The sequence below is a fragment of the Saccostrea cucullata genome, unplaced genomic scaffold (assembly GCF_032062105.1).
Source record: "Saccostrea cucullata isolate Sc308-1 unplaced genomic scaffold, CSIRO_AGI_Scuc_v1 ctg604, whole genome shotgun sequence".
NCBI lineage: Eukaryota > Metazoa > Mollusca > Bivalvia > Ostreida > Ostreidae > Saccostrea > Saccostrea cuccullata.
The window spans coordinates 201,528-225,000 of record NW_026928921.1 but is presented as its reverse complement, the minus strand read 5'-3'; the positions used below and the strand labels follow the sequence as shown (position 1 = coordinate 225,000).

The window sequence follows — 23,473 nt, the reverse complement described above, 5'->3', positions numbered from 1 at the left end:
TTCCTAGATCTCAAGGAAATCAGGTCAGTTTTCATAAGTCACTATCTGGTGCGATATATTTTTTGCAATTTTTGAAAGATGTTTAATAAGTTTAAGGTCTTCAATATTTTTTTTCTTGTTTTTGTTGGAAGTAATTTCTCTTGTTTTCTCTCTTTAATAAATTGGAACTATGAATATGATTTACATTTATTAAACTGTTAAATATCTTTTTATACGCCCGTCTTAAGACGGGACGTATTATGTTATAGGCTTCATGTCCGTCTGTCTGTCCGTCTGTCCGTCCGTCCGTCTGTTAGCTTTTCTCGTGTCCGGCTCATAACTTTAATACTATAAGGCCTAGAGTTATCAAACTTTGTCAGCTGATACATCTTGGGTAGAAGGTGTGTCGCGCACAAAAAGTAGGTCACTCTGACCTATAATTAAAAAGTTATAGCCAAATATGGAAAAATCCTGTCCGGTCCATAACTAGAAAACTATTCGACTTAGAATCATCAAACTTGGCCAGTTTATGCATCTTAGGTAGAAGGTGTGTCGCGACCTATTTCAAGGTCACTGTGACCTTTAATTTAAGTGGAATTTAAAAAAAAATGTCTTTTTTCTATTCATTTACACATTCAAAAAAATGTAAAACTATTGCACTAACCTTATTAGAAAAATGTTAAATCAAGAAAATACTTATTTTTTTAGCATATACTTGACAGCAATCTATAACAAATATAATGTATGTTAGAGAAATTCCACCACTCCCATGAGTCTAATTATCAAGCACTGGTCAAGAAGAATTTTGATAACAGAAAATTGCATGTCAAATTAGAGAGAGAAATTAATGAGTTTAGTGTGAGGAGTAGCTGTAAGAGCATCGGTGCTATCTATATCCCTTGAGTATTGGGCCAAATGGGTAAGCCTGTTGGATTAAAAATAGCTCTTGTTGGCTAGCCGAAGTTTTAAAATGAATTTGATGAGAAGTAATTAAAACTAATTTGATGTTGCATATTATTTAAACTATTTTGATATTACATAATATTATGAACTTAAAAATTAATTTAATGGGGGTAGGTGTGGAATCTGCATGTCCATATGAATTGCATATTAACAATTAACTGTCTGACATTAAATCTAAAAAAAAAAAATCATTGATGTTTTATATGTTTTAAAAATGTTTTATGGTAGATAATGCAGATCCAATAATCTCTTATGGGGAGTAATGAGTAGACAAGCATCCAGTTAGAGATTAATTAATGTGTTCAATGTAGGAAGGCTAGAAGCATTTCTCTTTCATTACTTCAGAGCATGGTCTTATCTGTATCCTTCGGGAATTAGACAGAAGAACTGTTGGTCAGTTTATATTTGATGGCCAGCCTTTTATTTCCAAAATTAATTAGGTATAGATTAAGTTGTGAAGACTAATTTGATATTGTTTCATATGATAGGCATTTGGCAAGGTATAGAAATCTACGAATGATGCAATATTTGTTATAATTAATGCCTACACCACAGGAGATGGATAAACAAATTTTTTAAGGTGTGAAAAATCATTGAAATCTTAAAATCAAGGTTGACATGATTTTCCTGCACCTTTAACTGTTTAAGATACATTGTAATTGTAATTTTTTGACGGGCGTATCATGCTGTGGCGTGGCACTTTATTAACAAAATAGAATTATTTATGTAAGATTATATTTAGTTATACATTTGTGAGAGTGATTATTTTTCAGGAGTCGATTTGCAGTCATTCCACAAGATCCGTTCCTGTTCAGTGGAACTGTAAGAGAGAACCTGGATCCTTCCAATGTTTACGGAGATGAGGAGATCTGGAATTCTCTCAGTAGATGTCATCTTGTGTCAGCTGTAGAGAGACTGGGGGGCCTTGGGGCAGAAGTTGGGGAGAGGGGCAAAATGTTCTCTGTGGGTCAGAAACAACTTCTGTGTCTAGCTAGAGCCATTTTAACGAAAACTAAGGTACCGGTACATTTAATTATTTATTTCATGAATGATATTGCAATTACCTTTTAGCTAAAAAATAGAATTTAAAATTAAAATTGTATGCATTTTTTTTTATAATGGATCTTCATATTGAATTCAAATGTCATGTTCCTCTTGATATGCCAAATGCAAAAATTCAAATGAGTGTATTTTCTTGTAACTTTAAAATGAAAATCTTACTAGTATCAAAGATATCAAAGAGGTATAAAAATGTTTTTTATTCATGTACAGGGATGAAGGTTTATTGATTATTTTGTAGTGTACATGTATAAAGGAAATACATTTATGATTATCTGTGTATGTTTTTAGGTGCTTTGTATTGATGAAGCAACAGCCAGTGTTGATATGAAAACAGACTCCTTAATTCAGGTGACCATTCGGGAAGAATTCAAAGATAGCACAGTGCTTACGATAGCCCACAGAATAGACACTGTCATGGACAGTGATCGGGTAGTGGTCATGAGGGAGGGAAAGGTGGCTGAATTCGACACACCCTCTGTTCTCATGCGGAATCCAAACTCACTGTTCTCAAAACTGGTGTCTGGTAACTCATAAGGAATCGGATGCAAAGACTTTTACAGAGACTATGAGGTTCATTTTCTATTGCATGAATCAGCATAAGTACATGTATATGAGGTATTAGTAGCATTTAGAATCAATAGCATACGCATCAGCATGTGTCATCTTCCAAGCAATCAATCAGGTGATGGAATTCCTAGATAGTACTACTGAATCATAAAACATTGTAAATGTTTTGCCAAGTGTATTAATAAGATAAGTATTAATGCTGCAACAGAGAAAAGGGACCTTGTATCTATGAGCCTATTGCTTTTATCTTTCATAGGGAAAATGAATATTATATCACATGTTATGAACATGTATATCTATAAAATCATAATACAAATGTCTGTGATAGTTACTACAGGACTGGTGCAATGTTTGAGTATGCAAACTTTTGAACATAATTAAACATACATGCATAACAGTATTCTTTATCCTATGCTGTGGTTAAAAATGCCTATATTGTGAACAAATTTATTTCTGTGATGCTTTTATTCATAATAATACTGTTTGTCTTTGTATGCTATGTAGGCTATTTCCTTTACAATAGTTATGGCTGCTGCTCTACTGGAATCCCGAAATAAACAAGACTTCCATTTGAGTAATCAGAATGTTCTCTTATCTTTATTGAAGTTTATTCAAGATAAATGTACATGTATGTGTTTTGTTGAATTTCATGCAATACAGTGTATACCCAAACTCTCAATTGAAACTTTATCGTAAGAAATGAGAGCATTAAATCTCCGTTATATTGATATTCAAAATGGGAAATAAGGTATACATGCAATAAATTAATTGTTTTAGTTAACATGGGAGTGAGACAGCAGTTCCCAGGATGTCAGGGTTGATGCTTTGTTGAGAAGGCAAAGGCATTCAAGGAGAGTGTGAAGGGCTCCTTAAATTGTATTCTCTTTAGAGAAGTGGACAGGCTTTCTCCTACATCCATGGATGTAAGCAAAGGCCTGTCCACTTTCATGAGAATACTTCAACGGTTGCCATTTACCTCATTTGGAAGAGTATTTGTCCAGATTTCAGGGGTTCAATGTTCAATTCTGGTCAAGTCAGTCAAACTATCCTTAAAGTTAGATAAATTTTTATGTGCCCGGATCGATAGATCCAGGGCGTATATTGTTTTTGTCCTGTTTGTCTGTCGGTCTGTTTGTTTGTTTGTCTGGTTGTTTGTTTGTCTCGAACTTTAACCTTCACCATAACTTTTGAACCATGAAAGATAGAGACTTCATATTTGGTATGCATACTCCACTAATTAACTTCTTTCAAATGACACCAAGCTCAATGACCATATGACCTTAACTGTTGTCTATATGCTAAAAATAGTTTTTTTCTGCAAACTTTAACCTTCACTATAACTTTGGAACCATGAAAGATAGAGACTTCATATTTGGTACATGTATGCATACTCCACTAATCAGGTTCTTCCAAATGACACCAAGATCAATGACCTTGTGACCTTGACTGTGACCTATATGCTAAAAATAGCTTTTTTGAACCCTCACTATAACTTTTGAACCATGAGAGATTGAGATTTCATATTTGATACGCATACTCCACTAATCAAGCTCTTTCAAATGACACCAAGGTCAATGACTTTGTGACTTAAAGTTTTTTCGAGAGGTGCATACTTCTTATTTTATGTAAGTGGTATTTATATTTATAAATGCAATACACATTTTCAAAATACTGTATCATAAATGAATATTCAATATATGTCCTTCATCCATTAAGAATTAAGATCTTTTCTTCTTCAGAAACGTATCAGACCCTAGATCTGTTGCTGGTTCATCACATACAAATCTGAATCCAAACAACAAGGATATAATAGATATACCTGAAAAAAAAAATCATTCATTTAATCTACATTACTTTCACTAAGATATTTTAAACATCTAAAGCAATTGTGTCTTCTTTTATATGATAAAAATGAGTTCATACAAACCAGAAAGGACAAGATTGCATAGGACTGCAAAATTGGCACTGGCTGTCCTAAATACAACTGCTTCCGTAAATGTGTTTCCAAATGTTAAAACAAATGATAGCAGTGTCAGGTTGTAAAGGCTGTAAAAAGATATATTTCATTCACTTGAGTGTTTTGTCTATTAGGCTAGCCTTAAAATATTGTTTTTTCTGCCCTCGACCATGCAACTGACTGAAAACGACCTGCCTTGATCGAAACTGTTTTTGAATATCCAGGAAACATTATTATTTTTTTTTTTGATCAGAGGTTAAGGCTTGGTATATACAAAAAAAAAAGATTACTTGGTTTAAGTGTATTTATAAATGAGTTAGAAAAAAAAATATCCCTTATCACCAATTTTTCTTAGTCGGGAGAGGGTAGGCAAACATTTTTTAAAGATGGCCTTAATGATTGGTGTAAATACAATTGTCTAGAAATTAATACAATATTTATTTTATGGTGTGTAAACCTTTTGTTATGAATGTCCAGGGCACAGGAAAACCTCAGAGCTGCCAGAAGAAAGTTAAATAGCCCGTAAATCCTTCCAAATGCAGGGTTAGCTGTAGAAAATAAAAGAAAAGTGAAAAGCACTTGTAAACTACTTCAAAAGATATTGCCATAGTTCACTTACTGGAAAATATTTTACCGTAGTGTGGTGTTTGGGTATATATAAACCTTGATAAAAGAGAATTGTCTTTGAAGTACTGTAGAGAATCTCCAAAGTTGACGATCGATACAACTATTATCCAGACACGAAAAAAATATGTGAAGTTAAACTTCGGTACTTTCTTGCTCATGTTTACATTGTCAACAGCTGCGGTTAACGCCCCTTTGCAGATTTCGGTTTGTCGTAAAATGTGTACATTAAATTTTAACAGCTTCTATGCATTTATTAAGTTTTATTTTGGGAAATTATTTAAAAGTCAAACATTTTGGTTTATAGAAATAAAAAATAATCATAATATGAGAGAGAAAAAAGAAAAAGTTTACGACATTAGAACAATTTACGACAGTTCTAGTCATTTAGGCGTTTTATCTCTCGACGTGCCAGGGCTTGTAATTTTACTCATCCGTGACTTGGATGAACATTAACGACGATGTAAACATTCGACAGGTGACCGCTTCTTTTGGTTTCAAAAATGGGATGATTGAATTAAGAAAGCTGCATATTCCTCAATGGCCTCGGGAAAACCCAAAGCGAAAGAAATCACGTCTGTGTTTGGGACGTTAGTGCGCGAGGCGGAGCCAGAGGAATCTGGTGGACCAGCATGTGTGAGGGTGAAGACAGTCAAGAAATCCGGCAAAGAGGAAGATGTTCATGAAGAAAATGGAGTTTTATTCTGGGTGAACAAGAGTGGATTTCCTATCGATAATAAAACATGGGACAGAATGTGGGAGCATGTGGCTCGCATACATCCAGATGGTCATGATGTGACACACAAAGTACGAGATAAAAAGGATTTACCACCAGTGAGTGATATATTTTTTATGGATTTATTCAGTCTCAGATATTCTTCCAATCAGTAAGGGAAAAAATGTGACTTTACAAATATTTAATGGAATTAAGGTGAACATTTGATATATAAGTTTTTGTGTAAAGAGGTTTTGGGGGTGGGATCGAAAAAGTCTTTATCTTTCATTAGATCTATCAGTAACCTAAATGTGTATACTAATGTCTATGGGTCCCTGATACTATGGCAACTGTATCTTACTGATAAATCCGATGTTTTCCACAAGGTCTTTCATTAAATTTCATACAGAATAAATCTACATTCATATGAAAAGCAAATTATTTCTTTTTAAATGTATGTACTGGTATATTATAATTATAATTTTTTTTAAAAAAAGGTTCCAATTCCTCAGGCACCTACAAATTTTTCTCCTTCTGTTCCGATATCCGAGAGACTGGATAAAATTCAGAACTATATGAGGACTCTTCAGTATGTATATTTAAGATATACAGTTAACAGTAATTTGATATAATTATGATAACATCAGACTATCTCACATTTTTAATGAAATATAGATGGTGCCATCAAACGATTTAAAATATAATGAATATAATATTCTTTTCAGGTATAATCACACAGGAACACAGTTTTTTGAGATAAGAAAAAACAGACCAGTATCTGGGTAAAAAAATTATCACAGTGTATAACAACTTTGACTATAATTGAGAAAACAATCCATATTCGATACGTAAAAGTTTTATTGAAATATATTTATGCTGTATTTATAGCTTGCTAGAGTCTGCAAAGGAAATGATCAAAGAATCTTTGCCCATCAAATGTCTTGAGGCTGTCATATTAGGAATGTATGTTTTTTTTTTTTTGCTGGACAATTGCTTTAAAAGTTCATGGTTTTTTTTTTTTTTTCTTTAAGTCAACGTCAATGAATTTCTCATGAATTATAACATTTATACATGTATGAGAAATATTGTCTGTATCTATTCTGTTTCACTTTCTCTCAGATACTTAACAAATGGATTTCTGGGTGTGGAGAGATTTCCACTGAGTTTTAAGAGTGTGTTTGGAGGAAATGTCCACAGACATGTAGTGCTGGGTATCTACTATGCTGGCAGCTATGGAACAATAGGCATGAGTCGCAGGGAGGATCTCATGTATAAACCTCTAGTATTTAAGGTCAGTCTAATCAAATCTAAAATGAACATTCAATAAATTAGGCAGAATTTTAATCATTTTACAAATTTTTATATTGACAAAATTGTTGCCATTGTAGAGTTTGTCAGACCTTGTGTTTGATTATGAGAAGTCATACAACAAATGTAAGTACCATTTGTTAACATGTCATTTTATAAAAAAGGAGTAATGGAGTTTCCATAGTGTTGTATGAAGATAAAGCCCATAATGCATTATAGGCTTAGCAATCTTAAATCTTGTCAATAAATTTAGCATTCTTAAGATTTCTTTTTTTTTCAGTTATGCATGATGTTAAGAAAGTCAAGGTCGGCATGCCCATTCCACATGACCCTCACAGTTATGAATTCATCAGCTGGAAGGTATCATCACTTTAATGACTGAGATTTGATTTATTTTATTATTTTTTCCAACTATAGACCTAAAATATTCATATGAATAACTAGATGGCCTAATGCACACTCAATTTTGCTATGTATTACATGTACAGTGTACCAGTATACATGTATTTACATGTTCCTTCTAAACTATTATGGTACCATCATATTTTTTGCTGTACATGAATCAAATTCTGCTGAAGTCATTTTGTTTCAAATCAATATGATTGTTGAACTGTTTGAATGTATCAGTATAATTACTGACCTTATATACTCATAAACTACAGGCTTATTCTTATATTTCATTCAATTTTATCTCAATAAATTTGAAAAATAAGCTTATCTGAACCCCCTCCTCCCCATTTGCATTTGCTTACTAAATTTTTTTTTACAAGAAGGTCCAGAATATTCTTTTAGTTTAAGGCAATGGCATACTCACAGATAACATTTGTCAGGGTAAATTTTATATAATATTGATAGCTAATTTTTATAATAGGCAGTGACCGTTAGTCCAAACAAAATGTCGAAGAAAGAAATGTCCAAAGATCTGGAAATGATGGCCAAAGAAATTAGAACAAGGGTAAGCAAAGAATTTTATTACATGTATTTATAATCTCAACAATTACAGTTAATTTAATATTTTTCTTTTAAAAAAAAATGAGATAAATATCTTCCATAATTTTTTCCTCCTTGAACCTTTTAATTTACAGGACTCATCAAGGCACACATTTTATAAAAAATATGTATAAAATCTTTGACATTTGTCTGCAGTAAGTAAATGAAATCCAAATTGAATAGAATTTTAATATAAACTGATAATTACTGTCTAGGGTCAGGCTCAGTATGACCTGCCACAGGTCAAACTGTATTCAACAAGATCCCAGGTATAGTTAATATGCTGATTTTGAACATGATTTTAAAAGTATTTTTGCTGATGCTCTTGCCTCATGTTTGGTCTTATATGCTTCAACAGGGGTGCTACATTTTGATAACTTTGTGTTTATATATGTGTTTGTAAATATTATGAATGTAGTAAATGTTTTGCTAATAATCAGGGTTTGCTAAGCTGTTCTGGTGAGAATTTGTACATGTATCAAACTATTACTGTTTTTTTTTTTTTACAAAGGCTTTATAAACTTCATCAACTATGAAACAAATTAGTTATTACCACAATCTGTAAAAATTTGACTTCATGAAAATGATTACAATTTTAATTACAATGCATATACATCTGACATTCCTATTAAGCAAAATTTACGTAAGAATATAAAATATATTACTGGTAAGTCAAACAAATTAATCAACTTCCCACATGTATGTTTTTTTTTAATTAATTCTTCCTACTGGATTATAAATTACAGGCTAAATCCTGGACCATAACTCTCCAGTCTCCCAGAAAATCCTCTACAGAGGTCCCTAGAGATCTCCGCAGCAGTCTACAGCAGGCCACAAAGATATACCGGGCGTAAGTAAAAACTAGAGCCACAAAGATATACTGGGTGTAAGTAAAAACTAAGCCACAAAGATAGACCAGGAGTATAAGTAAAAACTTAGGCCACAAAGATATACTGGGCGTAAGTAAAAACTGGAGCCACAAAGATATACCGGACATAAGTAAAAACTAAGCCACAAAGATATACCGGGCGTAAGTAAAAACTTAAGCCACAAAGATATACCTGGCATAAGTAAAAACTTTGGCCACAAAGATATAGCGGTGTAAGTATAAACTTAGGCCACAAAGATATACAGGGCATAAATAAAAACTTAGGCCACAAAGATATACCGTGCATAAGTAAAAACTTAGGCTTCAAAGATATACCGTACGTAAGTAAAAAAAATTAGGCCACAAAGATATACTGAGCGTAAGTAAAAAAAATTAGGCCACATAGATATACCGAGCATATTAAAGTAAAAACTTGGGCTACAAAGATATAATGGGCATAAGTAAAAATTTAGGTCACAAAGATAAACCGGGCTTAAATTAAAACTTAGGCCACAAAGATATACTGGCTGGGTGTAATTAAAAACTTAAGCCACAAATATATACCAGGCGTAAGAAAAAACTAAAGCCACAAAGATATACCATGTCTCATACTTCAGATGATTTCAATGTCAGTTGCCTTGTTTGACATTTGAATTAGCTAAGTATTCTGAAGAGCTAAAGCTAATATTTAAAAATATTTAAACAGATGTCATTTCTGGATGACTGAAAAAAATAATACAGATAAAGATATTGTTTTTGTTATTTAATGGTGAGTTTTCTGTTACAGATACACATCTATTCCTTCCGACACGGGGACAAAAAAGAGGTCCCAGACCTCAGCTACTCTGGACTCCTCTGACTACCAGCTCCGTATCTAAACACCAGACAACACCAGTTCTACAGTCTACAGTTATCACCAGTTCTACAGTCTACAGTTATCACCAGTTCTACAGTCTACACTCTACAGGAGTATTTGTCAACAGCCTTCCATTCGTTGTGCATTTCTTTGAAAAGAATTATATAACATTCAAAAAAAGTTTTTGGGGTCATGGTTTTAACAACAGTGACAAAAATGTGAAATCTAACAAAACAAAGTTACAGTCTAACTTGACTGTTATTACCAGTCACATCTCAACTCAAACTTGGTGCTGTGCTGTGTTAAAGTTAATTCTTGTACATATATGAAAATAAATTTACCTGAAAATAGATGGATTTTTCTCTGCAGATTAATAACATTAAATATTTTTTGAAATGCATTGGAGAACAACCAATTTTTGTTTTTTTGAAGACTTGACATTCAAACAGATTCTATGTTGTGTGATGAATACATCATATATATTGTTACTCATGTTTTTTTTTTACTGTTGTGATGCATAGAAATGCCATAGACCTTACAGTGAAAATGGAAATGCTAAAGGAAAATGAAAAAAAAAATCATAACTTAGTAATTCTCTAACTTGCTTCAACCAACAAAGCAGAGAAGCCAATGTGCTGCAAAATCCTGGAAATGACATAATTTTTGTGGAACGTTTTTTTGACTTTATCAGGATGTAAAGCAAACATATGTAAATTTTATAAAGGACACATGTTAAAATATTGGTACATGTACATTGCCCTTCCTTCAAAAAAAAAAAATCTGCATTTCTGTAAACAGTAACCTTGACTATGGTGACACTGAAGAGTGAACCAAGAAAACTTATTTTGAATGTGAGGAGCAATTTGCAACAGCCAATATGTGATGGCATATCAAAGTGACTTTGACCTTTCAGAGATAAAAACAAATCTTTAAGCTTCAAACAAATTGAAGTTTGTCAATAACAGACCATGTCTGGGGCTATTCTGATATTTCATTCCCCAGTGACCTGATCTTTAAATTGATTTTAAGATGATTTTTTTCCACAGGGTCATGTTTTCAATTTCTGTTTAGATAAAATAATGCGTATTTTCTAGACTGTCACTATATGCCTTATATTGATGTTAAGTACACTTAGACAAATTTCAGCGGATTATTTGTGACCACGTACATAGCGTAAATTAATACCACGCGGAAAAAAATACTTGTACAGTATGATATTTATGGTAATCAAGATCATTGCACAGAATTGACTCATCAAATTCAACACACTGAAGATTAGATGCATACTAGTCAATGGATCCAGATTCAATATATTAATAATATATACAGATAAACTTTTAAAAAAACATTGCATCTCCACCATGACCCTATCGAGGGAAAACATAATTCAAGTTAAAAAAGAAAATGAGATTTCAAAATAACCTTTATTCAATGAAACTAATCTATTCTTTGGTACATAAATACAATGTTGTAACAATGTTCAAAACAGTTTGAATTTACATTTACACCACCAGCTGCCTTTCAGTTTCTCATTTTCCTAGCAACCACTGGTATAAACAATGCAAGAGATTTTCAATTTTGCAAAAAAAACTAGACCTAAGTTAAAGTATTTGTACAATAATGCCCTTGTTTCATTTGAGATTTCACATTTACCCCCCAGGTACAGTAATGTAATATTGACAAAAGTCATTATGTTAACAGAAATTTCAACATTAATGGCATATGATCAGATGGATTTTGAAAATTTGGCAAATTTCCAAGTGCACTAATTTCTTTCTTTGACAGTAGGCCCCAACGTCCTAACAATTTCATCCTTCCCTCGATAATATTTCTGTTGTTGAAATTTCCCCTCCTGGACTTGCATTCTCTTCCTAGCACTGAATAAAACACATAGTCCACCACAGAACTGTCGTAATCACTAGACTGTGTGGTCACCTCTGGTTCCCCAGTTCTTTCTATGAAATGTGAGTATGTTGAGACTAGATGAAACTTATGCCATAGAAAGCCTGAATTTTGCGAAACACTTGGAAAATGAAAATGATGGTATGGAGAACTCTGGTAGCTGTAGAACTGACCTTGCAACACTGGGCTTTTCTTAAGCTTTTCTACATGATGATCTTCCAAGTAGCGACATTGGTCTGAAATGGGTAAGTTTGAGGGAATCAGACCTGTATCCAGTAACTTTCTTCCACCCCCAAACCGCTGTGCTGATATATCTTCTAAAGGTAGTCCATGGTATCTCAAGTATGCCTGAGTAATGAATTTGAACATGAAGCTATGAGGACGGGCATTGAAATCTCCACACAAAATGATGGGAACCGTTTGAAAATCTGGAACCATGTGATCCAGTTCAGCCAGTAGTTTTATCAGCTGTAGAAGTTTTATATCCCCTCGCTTCGGGTTGTAGAGCAGGTGAGTATTAGCAACACAGAATCCTTCCTGTCCACTGAGAGGAGTGAGTTTCAGAATGAGACCTACATTGTCACGGTTTGTGAGTGGAGAACCTACTTGGAAATAATGAACATGTCTGACCTCCTCCTTGCGAAACTTTTCACGCTTGTAAAAGGTTGCACAGCCATCCACTTTTCCACTTGTTCTCTGAAGGAACTCACAATCGTACCCTTCAAAATATATGTATTCAAGGTAAAGAAAAATAATGCGACTCAAAAAGCTATCATTTAATTTTTAATTTAATGCTTTCATAAAATTTGCAATAACAGGCATATACTGCATACCTAATGCATTCAGTTGTGGTCTGTAAAACTCTTCTAGATGGCTTTTCTGAACCTCTTGCAAGCATAATACCTGAAATTCAACAAAAATACTATTTTGTCGTCTAATACATGTATTATAAAGCTCACCTATAGGAACATTACCTATAGTAAGTAAGGAAAAGTCTTAAACAAAATGAACGATTAGGTAGTTACTTTTGAATGGACTGCATATCTGGTTGTGGGCCAGCACATTTGGTTTTGTGCAACTTTTGTAAACAGTAAACAGTAAAGTTTTGTCAGATGCAGCAGCATCTTTTTTCTATAGCATGACATATAAAAGTATGCATCCATAGTTGCATCCTCTATGCAAGTTTGGTCCAAGTAGGGCTTACACTTTTTTAAAAAAAAACCATGGGTTTCCATTAGTATCTGAAGCACACGTGTTAGAATCTATCGAATAGATGCATGATGACTTCAAGTTTAGTCTTGGCTATCAAAGCTTGAGTATCAAAGCAGACCAGTGGTAAGCATCCCCGCAGCATTGGTCAATGTATAACTGTAAGTTTCTTGGAAAATAGACCTTCTTAATAAGACAATGGGCAACAACATTCACCTGAGTAACTGGATGTAAGCGTGGTCTTACAGTCATTTAGTTAGAATCCAGATGGATGGGCAAACAGGCAGTTAGACAGACAGATGCCAGAAAACAGATGATCAGAAAAGCTCATTAGAGCAGAGAATATCTCTTTCAATAAAACCAGTTGACCAAGTAAGGGATTTAACAGCACAATTCTTGCTATGAGTAAAGACTGTACTTCACCTGTACTACATTTTATTTTTGGTTGTACTTCTACAGTTAATGCCTAGTAATGCTCAGCATAATTTTACAAACTATTACATGAGGAGTAAAGTAATTTTAAATTAAAATACATAATTTATTTCTTAATATTAAAACTCCCCATCACAAGCATGCCTTTATAACAACTTACATCCGGCTGGTGTTCATTAAATTCCTGCAACAGTTTCTGTTTGCGGTATCCCCAGTCTAGGACCTGCTCTGGGTGGTTCCGGTAGAGGTACTGGTTATCATACAGAAGGTCCTGGGCCAGTACATTGTAAGTCATGAGAGAGAAGGGGAGCCCCTTGTGGCCTTTTTCTTGATATTCCTTTCCAAAGGGAGTTAACTCCCATTCCCTCTGACCAAAACTAGAAGAACCTAAAAATGTATGAAAAATATTTTGTTTATGTTAGTTAGATAAACCTTGTAAATTATCCTAAACTTGTCTGGGCAGAAAAAAAAAAACTTTTGAGGAAGGCATTTTTTTTAATATATATCCAAGGATTGGAGATATTAGGTTAAAAATACATTTTTAAAAAGTGGTTGGATCTTCATCCACTGTATTCCCATTACTAGTATTTATAGTGATCAATATTAATATTGGAGATACAAAATTGTAAAGGATCATTATTTATATTGCAAGCAAATTTGATTGTATGCAAATGGACTTTTACTAAAATGTATATTATTACTGTGTAATGTTAAATTTTGGTACATGATGATTACTTAAGTGGCCTAAATATTTTTTTGCAAAAATGACCAAATAAGGATGTCCTGGATGTGCTGTCTTTGTCAGGATGTAGGAAATTATCAATGTTTCTCTTCTTTACTATGAGTAATGTTTTCCTTTACTGGATAACTGTGGTTTTTGATTTAGTTTGATCAGACTTAAAAAAAACTGCATCCTGTCATGTAAAATGGTCTGAATAACCATGCACACTTTATGTCCCTATTCATAAAAGTCTGCTTTGTAATTAGGAACCTGCTCCGATTATCTTTTCTTTAGAGGGCGCCACAGGCAAACACGGTCCTGTATCGGAACACCCTCGCGCCTTATCAGTAGTTACCGATCGAAGAAAAACGTAAACAATCTGCTGTCAAACACATGCTCGTAAAACATGCCTGAAACTTGTTGTTGTGTGCCGAATTGTAGTAATCGGGGTGGCCATATATTTCCAACAGATCCGTTAAGAAGAAAAGCATGGATACACGCAATAAAACGTGGTGAAACTATTTTCAAAGCTGGACTCCGTCAACTCATGCTGTTGTTTGCAGAGCACATTTTAAATCAGACGACTATTTGACTGAAACCCAGCATGGTAACAATATTTATTTATTTATTTTGAAATCTTTGATAAGCATGTGCAAAGTAATGTTAATAGATTTTTATTCTGAGCAATGTTTATGCCTTATTTGCTTAGATGAAATGCACTAAAATATCGAATCCCTTGTTTACCTCTCATACGAAGTAATCTGATAACGTTACAGACACTGCCACATGCAGACTCCCCACTGACAACTTCAATTACTGGTCATTTATTACAAACGCATTATCTTTTAACAATATAAACACAAGGCATGTCTAAAAGAACACATGCTGTTGCCTGATAATTTATGCATATCTACCAGTACAAGATACTGTGTTTTGACATTGATGTCTAATTAGCACCCTGCTTAAAAACAAATTTGACCTGTTTAGTTGAAATAAACACATGGGCATGTTTTGTAACATCAATTTTATAACAATAATACTTGTAATAATAAAAATATTTTAGTAAATTTATATTTGTTTTATTTGCTTTAAAAAGTTAGTTCAAATTATAAATTAATTATTTAATAAATAATCTAGTACTATGAACAAGTATTGATATATTAAATAATTTAATTCTTAGGAACTACTCCTTTAAGTAAAAGATTGAAGAAAACTGCAGTGCCAAGCATTTTTCCCTGGGTAGAGCCAAGTCCACATTCACATGAACGAGCCGACAGAGCCAAGTCCAGAGGCATCAAACGAAAACTAGCAGAAGAATTTTCTGCTTCGTCTTCCATAGATGAATTCATCTATACATCAGCTGATGATCTGCAAGTATCCGAGGAAATTGTATCTAACTCTACCCAAATTTTGGCTGAAGAAATTCAAGTCACTGTTCAGAAATCTGACGTTAAATTTTTTGATGTACAGACACAAACTCCTCGGTATCCCCCAATGAGTATTGAAAACTTTACAAATGATGATGCCGGAGTAAATTTCTATACTGGATTGGAAACTCTAACTAAATTTTATTTTGTTTTAAGAACCTTAGGACCTGCAGCTCACTGTTTGAATTATATTTATCATAAGGTTTCAAACATAAGTGTTCCTGACCAATTTTTCTTAGTCCTCTGCAAGTTACGGCGCCATACGACCAATTTTGAACTTTCAAGATTATTTGGAGTTTCCGAAAAGACTGTATCAAATATATTTTTTACATGGATTTTATTCATGAGTAAGCAATGGCAGGAAATCGACATTTGGCCTACAAAGTATCTTGTAAAATATTACTGTCCATCAGATTTTAAAACAAAATTTCCAAATACTAGAGTGATAATAGATGGCACAGAGTGTCCAATTAAAAGACCAAAGTTACCAAAGCCACAGCAAGCAACGTATTCTACCTATAAAAACCGTAACACGGTAAAAGTTCTTGTAGGAGCGACACCAGGTGGATTAACATCTTATATTTCTACAGCTTATGGGGGATCCACAAGTGACCGTCAAATAGTTGAAAGAAGTAGGCTGTTAGAAATGTGCAATTCTGGAGATTCAATAATGGCGGACAAAGGTTTCAATGTGCAGGATATGTTTGTACACAGGAACATTCAAATAAATACACCAACATTTTTCAAAAAGAAAAACAGAATGTCATGTGCTACTGTGATTGAGGACCGAAAAATATCCAGCAAACGTGTGCACATTGAGAGGATCATTGGACTTGCAAAAACATTCAAAATTCTGACTGAGCCTATGAATAGTTCTGAAACAAAACTTTCTTCAGAAATAATCTATGTTTGTTTCATGTTGTGTAATTTTAAGAATTGCATAGTGCCATCTTATGCATAACTTGGTATTAAAAATGACATAATAAGAGAAAAAAAGTCTTTATTTCATTTTTCTTTATTGCAACTACATTTTCCATCATATGTCTTGAAAAAAGTTTTTTCCAATAGAGCAGACTTAAAAAAATCTTCATAGAATTCATTCAATTTTTTCTTCATCTCATCAATAAATTTATCATCCCTTTCTATTGCAAAGAACAAAAAGTCATTGAAAGTATACACAACAAATATACACTCATTTTTCTCTGCACAGTAAAGTTGTCCTTGGACCTGATAGTAATAGTCATGGGTTATTCAAATAAAATTTACTTCCGGACTGCTTGATATAAGGAACTGTTTTTGAGGAAATAAAACTGTTTCTTGCCACAAATGGATACTTAACTTCAATCAAGGTGTCATCGTCAATAATACCATCTGGGGTTGCTGCTAAATGAGGGGAGTCCAGACTGACACAAATTCCACTATTGTAAACTGTGCGTCCCGAAATTTCCTGGTACTTCTTCACAGCTTCTTTTTCGTATTTTCTTCCATGAAGAATAGGTTTAGCATTAATTTTTTGTGCCTTTGTTGTTAAAAAGTCAGCAAGTTTCACCTTATCAGTTCGATCAGTTGCTTTACATATTCTCCCGAATACCGAAGAATGAAGACGTTTGCAACGTTCCTCAAACCAAAGGTCGTTGGCCGCTTGTGTAGCTGTTTTTATCATAACTTGACGTGCATTCTCCTCTGAAATTTCTGATACATTTAAAAGTTTCAAATGATTTTCACTAAACGTGTCTTTTAGATAGTCATGGTCCAGGTTGTAAGCTTTCATGTTTACAGGCTCATACAGCTGAAAAATTGGAGTCTTACTAATACCTGGGTAATTCAAGCACACATTTCTAAAGTAAGACTGGTATCCCGGATTGCCTCTAAATTCAACTGGACGAGGGTCATAGTCATTATTGCATACTTCGTCACAGCCTGGCATGTCCAACTGTCTTGCTTTCATAGGGCTTCCTTTATGGGGCTTAGCACGATGAAAAGTTTGTAACCTCTGTGTGCAGGTGAGTTCTGTTTTGTATGTCCCATGCTTAACAAAATCTGCACATGAAAAAAGTACAGCACAGACATGCTTGCAATGTGCATCGGGTCCCATGCCTGCCGCACATTCACATTGAGACTCTATAACACTTCTGTCTTTTCCTATCATAATGTCAACAACATATTTCACAGACTTCATCATTGAAGCTTTTACACTACTTCTAACGAACCAATTTGAATCATGAAATGTCACCCTCACATACTGGATAAACCCATCGTTGTACATATCCCTTCCTTTCTTATCAGTTGTCTTATTAAACTTCGACAAGAAAGTGGAAATTTCTGCCTCTGTGCAACCTGGAAAGGTCTTGTCACCATGAAGGTCCTTGTAGAGTTGTGGATCTGGCGTCATCATCATAAATTCAGGTCCATAAACATCGGTCTTAGCACAATGTGCATTTCTTCTGTAGGCTTCAAGTCTGCAATAAAATAAGCATATTTAATTCTTTTTCATGTATATTTTGAGTGAAACATAGCTGCAACAATCAGGAAATAATAATACTGCTTAATAATAAAAATGTAGAGAAGTATTCTTATTTTACTGCAAGCACCAAGCAATATGAGATCGATGTTAGAATTACCGAGGAAATTCAAGTTAAAAATCTAACACGCTAAAGTTGCAGATTATTTAAGAATTAGTTTCTTAAACGAGGTAATTCTGATATTTACTGTCAATTTGACTTAATGTTAATCTTTTACACACCATTGATAATTATTTACTGTGTTATTAATAATGTTTACTTGGATTTGCATGAAAACATCGTATGTTTATTTACCTCTCCACAAGTTCCCACTTCCTTCCTGATTTCTTTGCTCCAAACTTTTCTAACTCGTTCTTAAGTTCAGGTATAGTCATATCACCACAATTAGATGCCATAGTAAATTAAGGATTGTAACTGAAACGTGTGTGCTTTCCGATATCGTATTCGAGAATGGATGCTGATTATCCATCTTCACAGGTTTTATCACTTTTGTAATGGACCGCATTTTCCTGTGGCGCCCCCTACCGATACAAGATAAGATAACCGACTCCGGTTCCCCATTCTGAATCGAATCAAGACTGCACTGGAATGTTGATTTTACTACAGACCTAAAATCAACCCACTTAAATCATAAAACATCTTAAAACTACTAACATGCTGAACATACTGAACAATCAAAACATGCACCTCTGTCTTTGTGTGCAGTCTAACTTCAATTCTTAGCAAGATCCCAGTTTTCTTTTCATAATAAACCTTTATAATTAAGGCATTAAGCTATGCTATTTAATAAATATGATACTGAACTGCATGAATAATGTTACAAATATACTGTTTAAAGTTACAGATATTAAAATAATGAAAAATATATTTACCCATGCATTACATATGTCTAGACCATTATCCAATATCTACAATATTAACCTATATATAGTGGTGTTCCAATCATGGATTATACCCGGTAATTAAAAACCAGTCAAATGCTTGTATAATCCAAGCACTCCATTACATTTTTTTATTCTTAATAATATCAGTTTATTATTTAATTTTACAAATGTAATACACTTAGAGTTTTTGACTGGGAAATAGACTTGCTCTTGGAGAACTGGAATCTTGCTGATTCCCTCAAATTGGCCTCTATGATACATTTTCATTCATTTACGGTAAGTTTTGATGCAAGTTTACAGTTACCCTACCATAAATGATAAAGGATCTACTGTCAAACGAGAAAATTTGGCGCATACGTATTTTAGCGCAAACGCATGTGGGAATACATTGGCGCAAATAAATTTTAGCGCTTGCACTTGTCATTCAAATATATGAATGTGATATTTATATAATAGTGTTGCATTATGCATGTACTATGCCTAAATAGTAGGCAGGGTTTGACACATGGTGCACGAGCCGGAGGCGAGTGCACTATGTGTCAAACCCTGCCTACTATTTAGGCATAGTACATGCATAATGCAACACTATTGTTATTATTATGCTGACTGTTAATTATTTATGCGGCAATCTATTTGACTTTTTCCTGAAAATATCGGTGCTTAAACAGCGCACCTGCAAGAACTAATTCAAAATATTCATGCTAAAATTGTTTGCATGCTTAGTTATTTTGGTTACTAGTATTTTCTCTAAATAAGTCGGGATTTTCTGTCCCAAAGCAACACATCTTTATTTTCTGTTTTGTTCGTAAGCCTTATTTGTTTGCAGACGTCGATTCTCATTGATAATTTTCTTTTACATCCTTCAATCAAGCGTCATATAAAAAAGCGTTTTAATGACCCTATAAAATCAGTTCATCTAACGATCTGTATGTAATTAGTTTGAAAGTTTGTTGTACACATTAATCTAAAGTTCCTTAGAATAATATAACTGTTTTCAAATAATATTTGTCTATTTTCTCCTTCTTGTGTCAATTGTATAAATTAAGTTTATATATTTCATAAAATTATACCAATCAGTGATGGTCTCTATGGCGTAATCGATAAGGCATCGGACTGACAATCTCATGGTCGTCAGTTCGATCCCCGGCATGTGCATGGAAGAATTTTGTTCAGTAAATAAAGCCGTGCACTATTTCGGCATAGTATGCTTACGCTATATAAATCCTTAGACCACTATGCGAGAATAGTAGGGTATGGGTTATATAGAGACAAACTGACAGGAAGCATAATAATTTGTTTTATATCCCCACCCGTATTTGACTTTTTGGTTAGTCAAGCACAAAAACACAATAGCAGTCCGGGCCCCTATATAAGTAAACATTCGTCAACTCTACCGTGGTTGCAATTGCAATCACATGGACGTGGCACAATGTTAAAACTTAGTATAATTTTATTTTAAATAAAAGAAGTGCAGCATTTATGCATTTTTTTCATATTAATACAATACATGCATCGAAGGAAAGTTACTTGGATAAACGGTAATCATAATCAGGTATTGTCTGCAAGCTCAATCGCCATGCTTGATTGCATTGTCTACCTCAAGGCGATAGATGATTGACGCACTGAGAAGCCAAACTTTGAAGGTGCTAATGATAAGAATCGGCCGGGTAAAAACTACCAGGGAAACAATTATAGTTTATTTAAATTATAATTGGCAGAACTTTCTCGATCGAACCTACCATGTACAGTGCTAGTGTGTTTATACAATCAAATGACCCTTCTACATTACGTAATCGTGCGTTCCGGTTTACATGTACTTATGTGAAAGCTTTGAACACACACAAAAAACAAAATTTAGAAATTTATCGCACAATAAATTATAGCGTTCAAAGGGCTCTTGCGTCAAAGGCGCTAAAATTAATAGTGCGCCTAATATTCTCGATTTACTGTATATAAAATCTTGCAAGTGTAAATGAAATTCATTAAATGAATGAAAAGTTAATTATAAATAAAGCATATTAAAGCATTCCTCAAAGTGCAAATGTATAAGATAGCGCTAAATTTCAGTTACCGGTACTTAATATAATTGATACCTGTTTGGAATGATGGTTCAGTACGAGATCTTTTCAGCTTAGGATTTTCTGTTTGAGATAGACTCTCCTCCCTTACTGCCCGTGCTTCAGTGCTTTGACTTTGTATACACCCTGGGGCAATGGGTCCCTCTCCCAGAGTTTGAACAGGTTTATTAACTCTCTTGAAATGCCTCACAACTTGCCCAGCTTGTTTCAAAGTTGGCAATGGTCTAAACATATTGCTACTTTTTGAATTTTGAGTTGCATTCACTCTGTTACCAAATCCTCCATTAATTGGACCATTTTCATCACTGGTAGATTTATAATTAACAAATTTCCCTTTGTTGTTTCTCTGGATAGGTGGGGGTTCACTGGTCACAGTGTCTTCAGTCAAATCAATGACCTCTACTGGTCTGGGTCTCACTGATGACATATGGGCTACTTTCAGCTGACACCAACTTCCTTGGAAACTTCTAACATATCCAACGTGTTTCCTACAGTTAAAGTAAAACACTCTTAATTTCATGGTTGTTTTTCTTGCTACACTTTCAAAGTAGGTCTAGGCCCTATCTAAGATGGAGTTCATTCCCTGTTAGTTAAAGTAACAGGTTCCTTTGGCAAACTTACATTAATTTCGTAATTTTTAATCTTAAAACTTGAATGTCTGATCATGAAAATACAAACATTTCATTCACGTAATCACGACTCGTTCACGAGGTCGACATATGATCACATGGTTCAATGATGGAAACTTACGAAAGAGGTTGTTTTGTGTGTGTATAGGGGTCAAAACAATCCATTTAATGATTTTCATTTGAATATATATAATAATTATCTGCAATAGTGATTTTCTAACCTGTCTTACGCAAGGACATTTAATGCTGCATTGATTTGATTACTCATCATGTTTAAAAAGCCCAAATCCCCGTCCAAGTGCGGTGCGGCTGTAAAACGCAAAGTGTCGGAAAATGGTTGTACGTTGACTGTTTACGACTTGACTTCAGCTACATCAGTACATCTACTTTCATTGTTATATAAAAAGCGTGTTTAAATTTTATATTTGTATTTATATCACAGGAATTGAACATAGAATTGTTTTGAATTAAAAAAAAAAAACTGAACTACCCGAGCTTATTCAGTTATTGGTTAAACTAAATTCAGTGAACACCCCATATGAAGGCCCCTATGACACACATTTTTTAATTTTTTGACACATGGTACATGTGCGATGCTTATAGTTCCCCTCTTTGTGAAATTGATTTAAATGTCTATCTGTCCGATTGTCTGTCTTTCACAGAAAAAAAACAGGATCAGAGGAGCGAGGGGATCCAGGAATTTTTCCGGGGGGGGGGGGGTGTTCAACCCAGTCAAAAAAAATTCCAACGCAGACATTTTTTGACAAGCAAATAAAAAAAAGAAAGAAAAAACAAAACTAAAAAAGGGGGAAGTCTGCGTTTTCTCTGCAAATTCCAGGGTTCCGACCGGACATCCGTCTAGATCCGCGCATGAAAAAAGAAGAGGTACTGTTAACGTTGCCTCCATTTAGTTAGCTGCAGAACTGTAGCTCTCCAAAAAATATTTTGGAGTTTTAAAAACATGGAGAAATAAATCAAGGAGCAGCGCACTTTATTGTGCGCAATAAATATACAGTTTTCTCAATGAATGGCACTGTAGCTCTCCTATCTGTCAACATATTTTTTTTTCGGAGAGCTACAGTTCTGCAGCTACCATATAGTCGGTAGGGGATGCTCACTCCTCCATGACACCTGATCCCATACACCGGTGATGTTTCGGAGGTCTGTGTCTTCTACTCCTACGTTATATTGTTTTATGGACTTTTTGTGCTTGAAAAATGTTTCTTATCTCCATGTACTAATATTAATTATACGCTTTTTCATAATGCGTATTTGACGCATTTTTGGAAAGGCGTTATTCAACACCCTTTTGAAAGGGAAACGCGTAATCACGCCTTTTGGCGTTTTTACACCTTTTTGAAAGATGTTATAGGCCTAACCTCTTTAAATAAAATCCATAGATTGATCCTAATAGACTTTCGTAGTCTAGAAAATAAATAATCTGTCCTTCACTCCCCCCCGGGCCCTCTCTCTCTCTCCGAAATACAACTGTTGAGTTTAAGAGTACTTTTTTGGGGTCAGACATTTTTCAATGAAGAAAAAATATAAAGTATCCTTGATCATTCGAAAATAAGTAATCTGTCCTTGAGAGACCAAGCACGTAATTATATATTAATGGATTGCCCCTCCCCCTTTTACAGAAACAATATTTTACTAGAAAATGTTCACTGAATGTATAGTTGCCTCTCTTTTTGTTGTAATATTGTCAAATAAGGGTATTGTAGTTAACCAGAATCAAATTGTCATTAATTATTACAAATAGGAGGAGACGCCTCGATCG

At 34.1% G+C, this 23,473-nt stretch overlaps 4 protein-coding genes across 7 annotated transcripts in view; 2 read left to right on the top strand and 2 right to left on the bottom strand.

Moving 5' to 3' along the window:
* Window positions 1–3,145, top strand: part of LOC134279233 (ATP-binding cassette sub-family C member 10-like) — a 13,676-nt gene extending 10,531 nt beyond the window's left edge. The window contains exons 16-18 of the mRNA XM_062761585.1: window positions 1–23; window positions 1,716–1,959; window positions 2,293–3,145. The exon at window positions 1–23 is cut by the window's left edge and continues 231 nt beyond it. Coding sequence (XP_062617569.1) covers window positions 1–23; window positions 1,716–1,959; window positions 2,293–2,538 — 513 coding nt within the window. The 3' untranslated portion in view covers window positions 2,539–3,145. The remainder of the gene's footprint in view (window positions 24–1,715; window positions 1,960–2,292) is intronic.
* Window positions 3,146–4,188: 1,043 nt separating this feature from the next.
* Window positions 4,189–5,324, bottom strand: LOC134279238 (ergosterol biosynthetic protein 28 homolog). Its single transcript, XM_062761594.1, has 4 exons — window positions 5,163–5,324; window positions 4,986–5,076; window positions 4,499–4,617; window positions 4,189–4,390 (listed from the first exon to the last, which is right to left on the bottom strand). Exons 1-4 carry the CDS (start codon window positions 5,311–5,313, stop codon window positions 4,290–4,292), a joined length of 462 nt encoding a protein of 153 aa, XP_062617578.1. The 5' UTR covers window positions 5,314–5,324; the 3' UTR covers window positions 4,189–4,289.
* Window positions 5,322–9,960, top strand: LOC134279236 (tubulinyl-Tyr carboxypeptidase 2-like). Of its 2 annotated transcripts, XM_062761591.1 has the most exons (11): window positions 5,322–5,986; window positions 6,365–6,456; window positions 6,593–6,649; window positions 6,756–6,830; window positions 6,987–7,158; window positions 7,256–7,301; window positions 7,456–7,535; window positions 8,047–8,130; window positions 8,381–8,434; window positions 8,912–9,015; window positions 9,821–9,960. In XM_062761591.1, exons 1-11 carry the CDS (start codon window positions 5,693–5,695, stop codon window positions 9,909–9,911), a joined length of 1,149 nt encoding a protein of 382 aa, XP_062617575.1. In that variant the 5' UTR covers window positions 5,322–5,692; the 3' UTR covers window positions 9,912–9,960. The 2 variants fall into 2 exon arrangements, with proteins under 2 accessions (XP_062617575.1, XP_062617576.1); XM_062761592.1 differs by lacking the exon at window positions 8,381–8,434.
* A 1,334-nt stretch (window positions 9,961–11,294) lies between these two features.
* LOC134279230 (protein angel homolog 2-like) overlaps window positions 11,295–23,473 on the bottom strand; it is a 128,680-nt gene continuing 116,501 nt past the window's right edge. Inside the window, exons 1-5 of one of the 3 annotated variants that reach the window (XM_062761583.1) lie at window positions 21,915–21,993; window positions 21,080–21,552; window positions 13,593–13,819; window positions 12,625–12,694; window positions 11,295–12,510 (exon numbers count right to left, since the gene is read on the bottom strand). In XM_062761583.1, coding sequence (XP_062617567.1) covers window positions 11,579–12,510; window positions 12,625–12,694; window positions 13,593–13,819; window positions 21,080–21,491 — 1,641 coding nt within the window. In that variant the 5' untranslated portion in view covers window positions 21,492–21,552; window positions 21,915–21,993 and the 3' untranslated portion in view covers window positions 11,295–11,578. Of the gene's footprint in view, window positions 12,511–12,624; window positions 12,695–13,592; window positions 13,820–21,079; window positions 21,737–21,914; window positions 21,994–23,473 lie in introns of those variants that run through there. The other 2 variants (XM_062761582.1, XM_062761581.1) reach the window with 2 other exon arrangements.

What these genes read in the sequence shown, in the direction of transcription:
- LOC134279238 (XM_062761594.1), bottom strand. Translation starts at nt 5,313, where the DNA reads ATGAGCAAGAAAGTACCGAAGTTTAACTTCACATATTTTTTTCGTGTC. An exon ending in TACCCAAACACCACACTACG is followed by an intron (nt 5,077 to 5,162) that starts GTAAAATATTTT and finishes TATTTTCTACAG; the next exon opens with CTAACCCTGCATTTGGAAGG. An exon ending in ATGCAATCTTGTCCTTTCTG is followed by an intron (nt 4,391 to 4,498) that starts GTTTGTATGAAC and finishes TTTTTTTTTCAG; the next exon opens with GTATATCTATTATATCCTTG.
- LOC134279236 (XM_062761591.1), top strand. Translation starts at nt 5,693, where the DNA reads ATGGCCTCGGGAAAACCCAAAGCGAAAGAAATCACGTCTGTGTTTGGG. An exon ending in ATAAAAAGGATTTACCACCA is followed by an intron (nt 5,987 to 6,364) that starts GTGAGTGATATA and finishes TTTTAAAAAAAG; the next exon opens with GTTCCAATTCCTCAGGCACC. An exon ending in TGTATTCAACAAGATCCCAG is followed by an intron (nt 8,435 to 8,911) that starts GTATAGTTAATA and finishes TATAAATTACAG; the next exon opens with GCTAAATCCTGGACCATAAC.